This window comes from Squalius cephalus (assembly GCF_949319135.1).
Source record: "Squalius cephalus genome assembly, chromosome: 5".
NCBI classification, from domain to species: Eukaryota; Metazoa; Chordata; class Actinopteri; order Cypriniformes; family Leuciscidae; genus Squalius; species Squalius cephalus.
Window position 1 is genome coordinate 17,907,856 of NC_137126.1, and position 12,266 is coordinate 17,920,121.

Genomic DNA, 12,266 nt, shown 5'->3' on the forward strand with positions numbered 1-12,266 from the left:
GCTTTGTACAGTTTAAATTAAACTGTTTATTGTGACAAAGTACCAGCACATATTGTTGCATTATTCCTGTGATGTATGGGATTACACTTTTAAGAATCTGCTGATCCGTCCTGACAGAACATCACTAAGGGGAAAACTAAGGGGAAGTACATTGTATTTAGCATTTAAGGTAAATCATCTTTTGTTTTAAATTACTTTTGGTACCCCTGCCCCGTTCTTTGAATAGTTATGCTGATTGGATTAGGACTGGTATAATGCTGGAGTCTGCATACTTCATTTGCATTAAGGTCGTCTTCCAGGTGCTTTGACTCTATCTCTAAGCAATGCCACCTAAAATGTATAAAGCTATGTACCTCAGTTAGACTTGATGACTGCAGCATGTTCTCAGTGAAGAATCCTGCTGAAAATACACAGAGTCTCCTGGTTCACTTCTGAGTTTCACACAGATGGCAAGAGCTCTACATTAAAATATTGGAATCAAATTGCAGTATCGCTGTAGTGTGACTATGATGGTGTACTTTCCAGCATGATAGCAGGTCCCTCTAAAGCAGGGCTGGGGAACATTGATCCTGGAGGGCCGCTGTCCTGCAGAGTTTAGCTCCAACCCTGAAAAAAAAACTCCCCTGATTGTAGGGTTAGGGTTAGGGTTACCCTAACCTATCCTGAAGACATTGATTAGCTTGTTCAAGTGTGTTTGATTAGAACTAAACTCTGCAGGACAGTGGCCCTCCAGGATCAGCGTTCCCCACCCCTGCTCTAAAGGGTCAATGTGTGTTCAGTTATTTTAGTCTGAGAGTTGAATTTTAACACTTTAACAAAATGTAACACTTTCGTCTTCGGATATTTTTTTTTCTCACAAATTTATGACTTGACTTGAAGAAAGACAGTAACAGCACACGCTCAGTCGATGTCTCTCTCTCTCAATAGCTCGCTGTCTGTTTAGGCTTGTTTAGTGCAAATCTACGGAGCCTATGTATAAATCACAAACACAGTCTTAAGTTAAAAAAAGAGCCAATTGACCTTTCGCCGAGCCCCGCCCCCCTTAGTTACTGTTGCTACGTCCGACAAACAAATGGTCAAACACGACCAGCGCGACAGATTGCCATGACGGGAAGAGGTATATCCGTGCGTGTCAGTGACCTTTTTTGGAGCAATACTTCCGCGATATCCTCCAGATTGAGGCAAAAAGGGTTACAGTATGCAGTGGAGGGATATATTCAAAATATAAAAATACGCAATGAAGGAGACACGACAACTATCTACGTCTCTATCGAGGCTAATGCTTAACGTTACCGGTGTTCATACACATCATTTGTGATTATGACAAAGAACAAGGAAACAAGTGTTTAAAAAGCATTGAAAGACACTTACTGTTGTGTTTTTGTGTGAAAGAAAAAACTGTCTCTGAAAATAAAAGTGCTGTCAGCAACAATTTCTTATGTGTGTTTTTTCGCATAACACTATGACTAACGTTACCGCTGCAAAACACATGAGTTAACGTTATATTCTCGATGCTGTAGTTTATTTTATCAGTCACAGTATATCATTAATCAAGCTTAATTTGACTTTTCAACTACAATCAGGCAGGGTGAACTGAAAGCTTTTACAATCTTTTAGCTAAAGTATGTGGTGCATTTTCTTCCAAAAATGATTTTCTTTCTCAAATTCATGCTTCAAGTTGACAAAGCACAATAAACGAAATCACACAATAACTGTTTAACCAGACATAGCCTTAATTTGCATCTAAATAACTTTCATTGATTGTCTTTCATAATGCACTTACCATAATATTTATTAGGGGGACAACAGATCACAAAAATCGCGGTTCAGACCATAATATTTATTAGTGGGGCAACGGATCATAAAACTCGCGGTTCAGACAATATTATGTTTTTTGAGTTACAGATAGGATAGTTTTTCAGATCAGAAAAAAAAAAAAAAAAAAAAAAAAAAACAACTTTAAGTAGCCATCGATACCACAGCCAGCAGACGTATTTATGCTTCGTAATGTTCGACACATTTAACTGGGAGTGGGGCCGTCCACACTGTTTTATCCATTGTAGGCACCGCTCACGTTGTGTTTTCGGCTTTGGGAATGGAAAGAACACAACTCCTCCAGACAATCTCTAGTGTCCGATTTACAAACAACGTGGGCGCACCGCTTCACCATCTTGCTTGGAGTCAATGCTTGTCGGACCTGCTCACATAGTAACGGTTGCTATGATGTGTGATTGGACAATGGCCGTTTTGGGGGAGGGGCCGGCGAAAGGTCAATTGGCAGTTAAATATATATTCTTCTACACTCTTGTTAATAATACCTTGTTATTATTAATTTATCTAACATTCAATACACATGTATGAAGTATAAAACAAGAAGGGCCTTATGAAAAAACATGAACATTGCGGTCGGTATTACAATATTGCGGTTATTGCGACAGCCCTATAGTGTAACTTAAAGCAATATGCTGCAGATTCAAAAGTTCAACTGAATATATAATATATAATCTATAAAAAGTATTAAGCCTTGATTCTTCCCTTACATGGTATCTTCCCGTATTATTCTCTTATTTCTTTCAGTATACTCTGTAGAAGTAAATACAAACTAAGTTAATACAGAGATACTCTGAATTCACCTTTCGAATAATAAATTCACTCTGGAAATAATCATGGAATATAAATGAATTCATTCAAATTATTTCATAAATTCACATATGATTCCCTTCACATAAATTTGAGTTTCAGTTTTCAAAATGAGTTATTTGAGTCAGTGTTTGAAGTTATATTCACAATTTTGGATATAATATAAATATAAAATGGCTGAAACCATTGAACAACTGTATTGTCATTCACTCAGTCTTTCGTCTTTGATTGAATTTCTCCAAAAGAAACAGAGAAATACAGGTGTCCTATGTGCTTTTGGTACAGTTTCCTACCGTCCAACTCTGCAACGTCTGCAAAGTCCCTATGTGGTGAAAATCAAGCTTTTAAATGTTGTTTATGTCTATGTGGTGTTTTTACTAGTTTGACTAGTAACCAAAAGTCCAAATTACAGTCTCTGCTGCACCAATTTATTTGATATAAACACTAGTGTAGAACATTGCAACTGTGTCTATTCCTCGTTTAGTGTCAGTGAGATCAAATAATAAATCTACTGCAGGATCTAGGAAAAATCGAATTGTTATTAAAACAGAAAATCTCACTATTAGTGAACAAAAACAATTTCTAAAGCTAGGTCTTCTAAACATTAGATCACTCACACCTAAGGCGGTTATTGTAAATGAAATAGTCACAGATAATAGCATCGATGTACTTTGCCTTACTGAATTTCGGACGCAGCGAAAGTCACACCTGAGCCCCTGTGCATCTCCGTTGATGAATGAACTAACATTAACAAAAATTAATAAACAATGTAACAAATGTTTTGTTCAGTTTTGTTAGTTCATGTTAAAAAGGGTTACCAATTATTTTTATAGACTCACTGAAATATTTGGACATTTAACACTTAATTTAACATGTAATTACATTAAGATTATTGTGAATAATCGGTATGCTGTACATTGCTGGAGGTTTCAGTTTCATCTAAAAATATATGCAGAAAAGTGTTATTTCATTTTTTTTATTTCATATTTCTATATTAATAATTTTACATTTAAAACACTAATTTCATAACATTATTCCTGCAACTGTAATTGCAGCGTAAATGCATATAGCCTATAATAAAAGAAATTGTGATTTCTGTCAGTAATGCACAATATATCAATTCCAGCATAATGCCAACAAAATGCCGTTTATTTATTTAAATAAATAATATGAAAGTAGTCTAATTTAAAAGTATGTATGCCTAACTACATTTTTTTATGTGTTTTTTTTTTTTTTTTTAATGAGAAGACTGACCTTTTTTTCTAACTTAAGCACCTGCGCCCCAAACATCCTGTGCACGACCCTGAAAATGTTACAATGTTTAAATGTTCACAGAAAGCAGACAGAGGCGCGTGCACTCAGTCTGGCACGTGCCGCTAATTGATACAACACAATAAACCAAAGCGCGAGCTTGAACCAGTGACCTTGTGAGGACCTCGGTCAAGCAAGCCTTCCAGAGGTCACGAAAATTGGACAGGTGATCAGAGCCCCAGACAGACCAGACATTCCTGTCTGGAGTCTATAGACGATTCCCCTATAAATACTGATCAGGGGTCATGGGTGACACACACCTGACTGAACACTGGACATGATGCAGCCCTCCTCTCTCACCGATCGCGAGAACACCCTCCCCGCAGCTGACGGGTGTTTCCTCATGTGGCGGGACTACATGGATCTCCGCAAGACTCTGTCGCAGCTGCTGGAGGAGCATCGCGAGGAAAGGCAAGCCGTGACTGCGCGTGTGACCCCCGGGGAGCGATTCCTGAGCACCGGCTCATCCAGCAGCGCCTCCAGCACTACTTTCTCCTTCTCCAGCCGGGACCACCGGCGTGACACCTGCGGCTTCTGCCTAAAAAACGGAGAGAGCGAGGAGGTGTACATGAGCCATAGACTGAAAGCCCGTGACGGACGGATCCTTTGCCCGATCCTGCGGAGTTATGTGTGTCCTTTCTGCGCGGCCACCGGAGACTGGGCGCACACGCGCCAATACTGCCCTCGGAGAAACGCTTCGAAGACGAGCAGGATGTAAACCAATGGACTCTCTCTCACACTTTCTTGTTCATGTGAAACTGAAAGTCTCTTTTGTATGTTGCATGCTGTGAAAATCTGTTCAGAAACGTTGTTTGCATATTGCTGGTTGAAAAGTGTGTTCCATGGTTCCTTTCAAAATAAAGATATTTTTCTAGTTTATCTAAACCCCGTTTTAATTCTTGTTATTGCTTTGCATTTAAATACGTTCCCCATTGTTATGGTTTGGAATTTAGTTAGACAGGTATCAGATAATAATCTGATTTTACAATTTTCAGTTTATCATCTGGTGGTGTCCTAGGGGTTGCTAAAAGCAGTTATGATAAAAACCTCCTGATTTCATCTGTCAATTTCACAAGCTAAGAGCATTTATTAATCTTTGTTAATGTTAATTTCAACATTTACTAATACTTTATTAAAATCTTGTTAACGTATTTTTAATAACTAACGTTAACAAATATTAACAAATAACACATGTATTGCTCATGGTTAGTCCATGTAAGTCAATACATTAACTATAACGTTAACTAATGAATCTTATTGTAAAGTGTTACCAAAACATTTACCAAGTATAGCTATTTGATAAAAACGTAAAACATATTTAAAGCAACACAATGGTTATTGATTATGATAAATGCGAACACATGATTGCACACTGAACAGTTAACACTTGTCTTAATGCTTAATAAACAGTCTATTCAGAATCTCATTTTTCTCATCAGTTACATCAATTATTGTAAATGAGTTCTTGAATGGTAGGGACTCGTTAGGCCTGAAATATTCACTATAAACACGATTTGGAAGATGGATTCATGATGTACTCGCTCATTATGTAACTTTTTAATCTTTGTTAAAAAAAAAAAAGGTTAGTGTACCTTTGTTATAAATGCTTTAAAGTATTGTAAGTTATAATGTCAACAAATGAAACCTTATCATAACGTGTTACTGACTTAACGAAAAAGGCAGATCTGAACATATCCATCCATAAAGGCTTGTGCTTATGTTTCCAGTTACAGCAGGGATGGTGTAAATAAGGGACACTCTCTATTTCTTGCCATTTGAGATTTGACTAAGCCATTAGAATAGCAGATAGCAAGTCGCAATGGATGCCTGCAGGCTATGGCCAAATAAACCCACCTAAAAATGCATGAATGTCTTTGCATTATAGCCTATAAACACAATATTAAAGTAGGGTTAGGGTTAGGTTATAACACAATATTAAAGTAGGGTTAGGGTTAGGTTATAACACAATATTAAAGAGGGTTAGGGTTAGGTTAGGTAACACAATATAGGGTTAGGGTTAGGTTAGGTAACCCTAACCCTAACCCTAACCCAAGTAGAATTTATTGTTAAGTTTTTTATCAATCTAAACTATCAATCAGAGGACAAAGGGCATTTAATAGATTGTGTAGTACAACAGGTTTTTCAGCTAAGTTTTGATCATGCTGTTAATTTAGAAGCCTTTTGATAATGTAGGCTTTATGGGGTTAAGTTTTCTTTTTCCCAAACTTTGAACGTGTTTGGAGATGTGTCTCTGATACTGTTTTTTCCATCTCTCCACATGGCACTGTCTGAGTGAGCACTGCCAAAGGTTACTCTCCACCATCACGATAGGTGGCGCTGTGGGGCTGTGAGGACTAATAAACTCCTTCGCTTCTCTGAGGTCAGACAACCTCGCGTTGCCAAATATAGAAAATACACGTATAAAAATGTACGCATTAATTTACTAAACTGTTCAAAACACAGACTGTTATCCCAGCTTCATCATTTCAGTTTCACATATGTCAAGTAGTTCTGGGACGGACCGAGATAAATGTTATACTTCGCCGGAGGTCACCCTGATGGTTTGCTCCGTTAGGGGGGATTTTACAGTTGAAATCTGGCAATCTTGCAATGCACGTTGACAGCAGAACGTGTGGATCCCTATTTTTCACAGTCTATGGTGGATCCATGTCGGTAAAGACCTCTGATCCACGTGAATGAATCGCAAACAAAGCGTCTTCTAATCAATTCATATGTCCTACCGATTATGCTTTTATATAAGGTGTAGTTGCTATGTTTTGGAGTCACGATTATATCCGTAATATTTACGTTCACCAGCAATCGAGATGTGTCTGATGAAAGTCGCATCGAAACTGTGTTATAGACCGGTTTGGTAAACTTTAAACTTACCATGACTCATAATGAGTAACACCACAGTTCGAGGCAAAGTCTGGACGGCTGTGACTCAAGCTTTCAAACTGCCAATGGCTCTCATAATGCGGATGATAACGAAGTTGATTAACCGAGTGTTGATGAGCACGAGCGCGCTGCCATCGCCGAAGATGATGAATGGCCAAGCGGCAGTTGACTGTAACAGAAGGAAAATGGTACGTTATCGAAGAAGTCTTTTATTTGGCATTATTATAATTATTATAGGTTGTGACAAACCGTTTTTTCTCAAAAATAGATACTAAAGTTACCAGTGTCTTATTTGTAGTTACTGTTTATTAATCCTCTCTGGTTTTTTTTTCAACACCACTAGTTTTACTGCTGTTCTTAAAGTACTTATCAGTTGGTTACAAGTACTCGTTACAAACTAGTAATTTTTTCTTTGCTAATAGTCTCTTTCCCAATAGTGACAAGTATCTACAGTAACAAATATCAATTTCTATCTACTTCAATAACCCATTTATTTAACACTAGTGTGTATTTCATTTGTTGATAGTATATGTGTGTATATATATATATATATATATATATGTGTGTATATGTATATGTATTACAAGTAGCGTTTAGTCATTTAGTATTTTTAAATTTAAATTAGGGATGAACCGATATAAAAATGTTGGCCGATACCGATAACCGCTAATTCTTTATGCTTGAAAGTCGATAACCGATATATTAGCTGATAAATCTAAATCCAAATTTTTCTATAATTTTTGAGAGCCTGATTACAAAAACAAAAGTCTCACCAGTAAAATCCATGTCCCAAACACACAATTATAATGTTCTCATGATAATTTTATGTAGCCGATATGACAGACTTGCGCTGCACATGTTACACTGAAGTGATTTCAGTCATATTTGAAGTTATTCAAAACCATCATGTTGAACAGTGCGCATCTGAAGTGTCTCAGCTGAAGGAAATAATTCATTATTTATCAGCTTTAATATATCGGCCAAATTTTCTTATCGGGCCGATAACGATAACATTAAAAATGAACATATTTCGTCTGATACTGATATGGTGGTCGATATATCGTGCATCACTAAATTAAATTAAGCTATAAAGTGGCCATTCTGACTAATTGTTCTATATGGCAAGTAAAAACGGAATTAACTAATGAGATAAGGCTTACTAATAACAGCCGAGGTGTCTATTAAATATTAAAACCTATGTACTAGTTTAATCAGGACCTTTATAAACCTATGACTGAATCACTTTGTACATTTTTTGTTGTGTTTCAGGTTGTCGGGCTGGGAAACCCTGGCATGAATGGCTCTCGACATAGTGTTGGTATGGCTGTGCTTACAACGCTATCAGAACGTTTGGGAACGCCAGACAGCTGGAGATCTGACCGACAAGTCTCAGGAGAGGTTTTTGTAACACACCTTCAAGACATCCAGTTGGTTCTTCTTCGACCCAAGTTGCTCATGAACATCAATGGTGTGAGTGTGGCAAAAGCAGGTGAGATGCATTGTATTATCCTATAAAAGAATAACTCACCTCAGGTGGATGATTACAGGAATCTTGGGCTGGGCGGTACGACAACATATATTGTGCGATCCCAAATTCGGTTCTCTTTTGCAGCTTATTGTGCTTGAATGGTCAAATACAAACTCATTTTACTGTCAAAATGCCCATCGGGTGGATTATTCACATACACGTGAACAGTTGGGTGAAAATCAGATGTGGATCGTTATATTAGATCCGAGCATGAGGTCTTAAAGTGACAGCAGCCTAATATACCTGTGTCATTAATGTTAATCAAACAACAAAAGACAAAGAGAAAATCATTCACTGCTCTTGACTGAATAACATTTGTATCTTTAAAAATAATAACCAGTTCATAATCAATTCATAGTATAAAGACTATGCAGTCTTTGATTTATTATAATATTAATAGTGTAATATAATATTACCTTTTTATTCAATGTCTTTACTATTACTTAAATAAACCTACTGTACCTGAAAAACTATACTAGGCTATATTTAATTTGTATTGTATTTGTATACTTTATTTAAACTTACTTTATTTATACTTATTTAAACTTTAAAATTACTTTATTTAAATTGAATTTGTCTAATAAATCTTTGTTCTTATTTTAAGTTATAACAAATATATTGTGATGTATTTCATTATCAAAATAAGATTTTGGTCATATCACCCACCCTTGTTTCCATCAATGAAAATCTGAATTTATTTCTTCTTTATTTTATTTTTTTGTTTTTCCAGCCAGCAAATTCTCAATTCCGCCTGAACATATTCTCTTGATTCACGATGAGCTTGACAAACCGCTTGGGAAGTTCGGCATTAAACACGGCGGAAGTGCAAGGTGAGTGAAAAATTTGTTTTGATAACATTGGTTTAAGTTTCTCTCTAATATGTTATATTGACTTCGGTTCCTTGCCACTGTTGCCTTTGGCTTGCTCAGTTGGGGATACTTAATTTAATCAATCAATCAACAATACTATTGATCAGCATTACCAAACGTGGACGTTTTACACTAGAAACAAACACTGATGTACTATTTTATTTAATACTGTGAAGCTGCTTTGATACAATCTGCATTGTGAAAAGCGCTATATAAATAAAGTTGACTTGACTTGACTTGACTTCATTGGTCACTGGATCATGTCTCTTCCTCTCAGGGGTCACAATGGTGTGAGATCATGTGTGGACTGCCTTCATACTGATGTAAGTTAGCAAATATTTCATAGAGCAAAACATTAAATATAGTGACTTGCTGTACAAGTTCATTATAACCCACGCTGATTGTGTCCGCAGGTGATGCCACGGTTGCGCATTGGTATTGGGCGACCGTCAGGCAAAACGCCTGTCGACCGTTACGTTTTGGGACGTTTTTCACAAGAGGAACAACATGTTTTAGACTCTGTCATGAAGCAGAGTGTAGATGTTCTGCTGACATTTCTCACAGACTCGCAACCCCAGACTTCTCCAGCAGAGGGAAGGAGAGCGTCACGCAATAAAGCAAGGACGCTTTCACCGCCTCAGGACACCACAGAAGAGCACAAACAGAACTGACCTGTTACAGGAGCTCAGTTTGGTTATGATGCCATGGTTAGATCCCCAGCAAAGCTAAGGACATGGAGGGCAAAACCAAAACTGACATCAGTACATATAGTAATTTTGATTACTCTGTTCTGAAGGAGTTCAGCTTTGTTAGAATTCACTGTGTCTGCCATATTTTAAAGTCCAGTAGACTTATTAGGATACAGCAGCCTGCATTACATGCTCTTTTGTAGTTTCTATAACAGGATTTTCCAAAATTGGGGTTTGCAAACCCCTAGAGGTTCCTGAGGGAACTGCGGAAGGTTCATGGCACTGAAATAGAAATGCCAATGCTGTTTTAAATAAATAAATAAAAAATTACATGTCAAAAGGTTGATTAAAACATAAGCATGAGAAAATAAACAACAGAAATTTTTGAACATGTAAAGAAGAATTCAATATATTTTTGAAAGGTTAACAGTACTTCAAATATATCAGCATGTTTATCAGATAAATAACTTTATTCATAGGTGTTGATGTGAAAGAACAGCTTGGAAACCCCTGATTTAAAACCCAGATGACACGACTTCATCGTCAAGATAATCTTAATAGTATCATTACATGTTACTGGGTGATTTTAAATGTGTTCATTTCACTGTATTGTGGCGTTTTTGCCCATTACTATGTTCAGCTATAGGTTAACAAACTTTAAACATTTCTGACATTCAGAGAACTGTGTAACTTAATAAATGTATACTGCAAAAAAGTGTTCAAATTTTTTAAATAAACATGATGTAAAAAAAAAAAAATTAGAAAGTGATGTAAAAGAAATATTTCAGATTATAGGTCACAAATAAATTATGTCATTGATCCAATTATAGTGTGCTGCAAGGGTCTGTTTCAGGTCCTCTGCTATTTCCAATATACATGCTGCCTCTTGGTAATATTATTAGAAGACTTGGAATCAGTTTCCACTGTTTAGTTTTATATTTCATCACAACCAGATGACATCTCTAAATTATCCAAGTTGACAGAGTGTGTTAAAGATAAAATTGGATGACCAGTAATTTTCTTCTATTAAATTCTGATAAGACTGAGGTATTACTTATTGGACCAAAAACCTGTACACAGAACCTATTATTATACAATTTGCATCTAGAAGGATCTACTGTTACTTCATCCTCTAGTTAAAGACCTGGGGCCGTATGTATAAAACTTCTAAGAAATGCTCTTAAGAATAGTCTTAAGCCTTGACTTAAGTGTCAGAAAATACTTAGTAAAGAGTAGGACTTTTCTAAGAGTAGGAGACTTTTATAAAGCAGCTAAAAGTAACTTTCAGTAAAGTATAAGACTGATTCTTAAGTGCTGACTGAAGTGGGACTTAAGTGCTGTGAACTAAGGACTACAATGATGTCAACCCAAAATGGCCGCCCTCAACCACTGAATCAGCCAATAGTGAAGCCTGCAAGGGTGAGGTCACTGTAGCATGACACCAATCATTTAATGTATTAAAATAAAATAATTTAATTAAGACACTGAAACTTTAATATTTAAAAAAAAAATTTTTAAATTGCTCTGCATTGTGTAAAATTATCACAAATTAGTATTGATGCTGTGGAATCCCCTGTGGAAAGGTGAGGCAAAGGAAAATTGTCAGATTCACCCTTTATTTAAATAATACGCTTACAAAAATGAACACATTTTTAATACTGTGTAGTTGTGCCTGGAGTCAAATGTTTATTTGTGATAACACAAACATTCCAATTTGTACAGACATCATTTTTAGCCAGGCTGTCATACAAAAAAATTATGAACACAAGTAGACAATAAAATATTAATATATGACTATGTTGACAATGTATGGTTTTTTTCCCTCCTGTGAGCGTTTTACTTTTCCTAAAATCTGTAGCTGTAGTTTGCCCTTTTTTGTCACTTTATATTTAACAATATTATTGATCTGCCTGCATTGAGACTATTATTTGAGAACTGAACTGGGCTGGACGATGACATCACTGTTTTTTATAAATATATAACTAATGATTTTTACAATGGAAATGAATCAACACTGAACCTACTTAAGTTGGACAATGACACTATTTTCTTCTAGTGCTGCTGTACAGCCAAAACTAACTTTGTTGCATTATTTTCCTGTAATCAATGTAAATCTGCTGTGAAACAATCTGTATTGTAAAAAGCACTGTAGAAATATAGGTGACTTGAATTGAAACAATTTTGTCAGATAAATATCTTCACCAAGTTTAGTGTTTTGTTCTTACCTCATATTTTAAAATATTTAAAATATATAATGTAATGTAAAAATTTTTACAAAAATAAAATAAAAAACCCTCTGCACATCACTTTTGAACACTACTGTATGTTTGG

At 36.1% G+C, this 12,266-nt stretch overlaps 1 protein-coding gene across 1 annotated transcript; it reads left to right on the plus strand.

Annotated features, from left to right (window-relative positions):
* The first annotated feature begins 6,558 nt into the window (after positions 1-6,558).
* Positions 6,559-10,757, plus strand: ptrh1 (peptidyl-tRNA hydrolase 1 homolog). Its single transcript, XM_079871736.1, has 5 exons — positions 6,559-7,037; positions 8,119-8,338; positions 9,108-9,207; positions 9,524-9,569; positions 9,660-10,757. The coding sequence occupies exons 1-5, from the start codon at positions 6,852-6,854 to the stop codon at positions 9,915-9,917; spliced, it is 810 nt and encodes a 269-aa protein (XP_079727862.1). The 5' UTR covers positions 6,559-6,851; the 3' UTR covers positions 9,918-10,757.
* Positions 10,758-12,266: the final 1,509 nt, after the last annotated feature.